At 42.0% G+C, this 2500-nt stretch overlaps 1 protein-coding gene across 1 annotated transcript in view; it reads right to left on the bottom strand.

The window, feature by feature from the left end:
- The window catches only part of LOC106870273 (matrilin-1), a 27821-nt gene that overhangs the window by 19664 nt on the left and 5657 nt on the right, over positions 1–2500 (bottom strand). Inside the window, exon 5 of the mRNA XM_089340991.1 lies at positions 1700–1855. Within this exon, the coding sequence (XP_089197117.1) occupies positions 1700–1855 (156 nt within the window). The remainder of the gene's footprint in view (positions 1–1699; positions 1856–2500) is intronic.

The following is a 2500-nucleotide window of genomic DNA, read 5'->3' as shown; positions in this document are numbered from 1 at the left end:
CCATGCAGAATAAAGATTATACCTCTACTCTGTGTGTGTGTGTGTGTGTGTGTGTGTGTGTGTGTGTGTGTGTGTGTGTGTGTGTGTGTGTGTGGTACTTTGTGTGTGTCGAAATTTGAAAGAAAGACGACTACACCTGTAAGTACCATTACTTAAATAAACAAATATCTTGAATAACGCTATTCAAAAGAAGGTTTGCATTTTCTGAGTTCAGAACTGAGAAAAGTAATAAGGAGAATACAGGAGGCAGTCGAAAAAGCTAGTTTCTATATATGGCTGAAGCGAGAAGACCAAAAATGGCTTGGAAGCCATAACATGACGGCTGGGAAATAGCATCGTTAGGTGAGACTGGCAGACATTTAAGCAGCATCGCTGATTGACAGGGAGCGGTCTCGTTCATGGCACCCCACCTCCGCCTGGTTGGAAGGCTTGTTCTACCAAACAGCTGGTCGGCTCTGTGGAAGTCAGGTTTAGAGATGGCGCGGGCCAAGATTACGCGCCCTTCCTCTCCATTGGTCAGTTGAAGTTTAGACAGTGTCACGTGACAACAAGCTGGTGCTGGCTGATGGAGCCTACTAGGGAGTATTTAGAAGGGGAATTTTGGCAGGATGGTCAGTCTCCCGCAGACACTCGTTGACGCTGCATCGAAGAAGCCAGGGAACAGAAGTCAAAAGGAGAAAGAAGAAACGTACTGAACACCAGAGCTGAAGACACCTCCGAAAGGCGGAGCCCCGCCACTTCGAAAACGGTAGAGGAGTAGGGGCCGAAACTGGACGTCGTTCCTCCTGATAATGTCTTTAGCCACTGGAGCTGTTGAGGTAGCAAACCACGAATCGCGGTTGGAATTCCTCCTGGTTCCGAGTATTTTACGCTAAATTCTAGTTTTCCATAGAATTTCCCTTCTTAAATGGTATCCATTTAAATATACATACACGTATGTAAATATGTATTGTATAGAGTATAAGTGCGTGTGTGCGTGCACGTATGTGTAAGTAAATGCATGTTTATATACATTTACATACGTGTGTGTGTATATATATATATATATAAGTAAATTTCTGTATGTGTGTGTGCGTATACACCCATAAACATACATGCATGTATACACTCACATATGTTATACATATATATACATACATACATACATATATATATATATATATATATATATATATATATATATATATATATATATATATATATATATATATATATATATGTATGTATGTATGTATATATATACATATATATGTGTATATTCATGCACAAACACATATATGCACGTGTATATATATATAATAATAATAATATATATATGCATGAATGTATACGTATATATATACATATATATATATGTATGTATATACATACGTATATGTATATGTGTGTGTGTGTGTGTGTGTGTGTGTGTGTGTGTGTGTGTGTGTGTGTGTGTGTGCATTCGTATACATACGTATGTGTATACGTGTTGAATGAACAAAAAGGATGAGAAAACATGAGAAGGGACAAGTTTCACAAAGGAATTCGAGAGACAGACAGATTAACAAAATGGCAGACACACAAGCACAGACAGACAGACAAACTGACAGATAGGCAGGCAGGCAAAGGACGGACAGACAGACAGACCACCAGAAAATGAGGCGGACAGACCGGGGGCGAGATGTGAAGGAGTACAAGAAAGAAACGAAGCGATACTCACGTTCGTCTTTTGGCATCGGTGTCGTGGTGGTAGGCAGAGTCGTGGTGGTAGTAGGCAGAGTCGTGGTGGTAGTAGGCAGAGTCGTGGTGGTAGTAGGCTGGGTTGTTGTGGTAGTGGGCGGAGGTATTGTAGTGGGCGGAGCTATTGTAGTGGGCGCTGTTATGAAATGAAAATAAAATAGAATAACTGTAAAATAAAATAAAATAAAATAAATTATAGGCGCAAGCGTAGCTATGTGGTAAGAAGTTTATTTCCCAACCACATAGCTTCGGGTTCAGTCCCAATGCGAGACACCTTGGGTGAATGTCTTCTGTTATTACCTCGGCCGACCAAACTAATGATGACGTCACACTAACGATGAGGGATGAAGTTATGGAGTTTTTGGGATGGTGGGGAATTAGGCGCGAGCGTGTCTGCGTGGTAAGAAGTCTGCTCCCCGGTCACATGGTTTCGGGTTCTAATTTAGTATGTGGCACCTTGGCAAGTGTCTTCTACTTGCCGACCAAGGCCTTGTGAGGGGATTTCGTGGACAGAAACTGAAAAGAAGCCCGTCGTAAATGTGTGTATGCGTGTGCGTGTATGTGTGAGTATGCGTGTGTGTGTGTGTCTATGTCTATGTTTGTCCCCCCCTTCTCAACCTGTGTTGGTGTGTTTACGTCCCCGTATCCTAGCGGTTCGGCAAAAGAAACAGATAGAATAAGACCCAGGCTTTGCGGGGAAAAAATAAAAAATAAAAACCTATTTGCGTCGATCCGTTCGGCTAAAAAATTCTTCAAGGTGCTGCCCCAGCATGGCCGCAGT

Source organism: Octopus bimaculoides, chromosome 24 (assembly GCF_046866305.1).
Source record: "Octopus bimaculoides isolate indiv1 chromosome 24, ASM4686630v1, whole genome shotgun sequence".
Lineage (NCBI taxonomy): Eukaryota > Metazoa > Mollusca > Cephalopoda > Octopoda > Octopodidae > Octopus > Octopus bimaculoides.
Note: the sequence above shows the minus strand (reverse complement) of the source record. Positions and strands in the feature narration are given on the sequence as shown.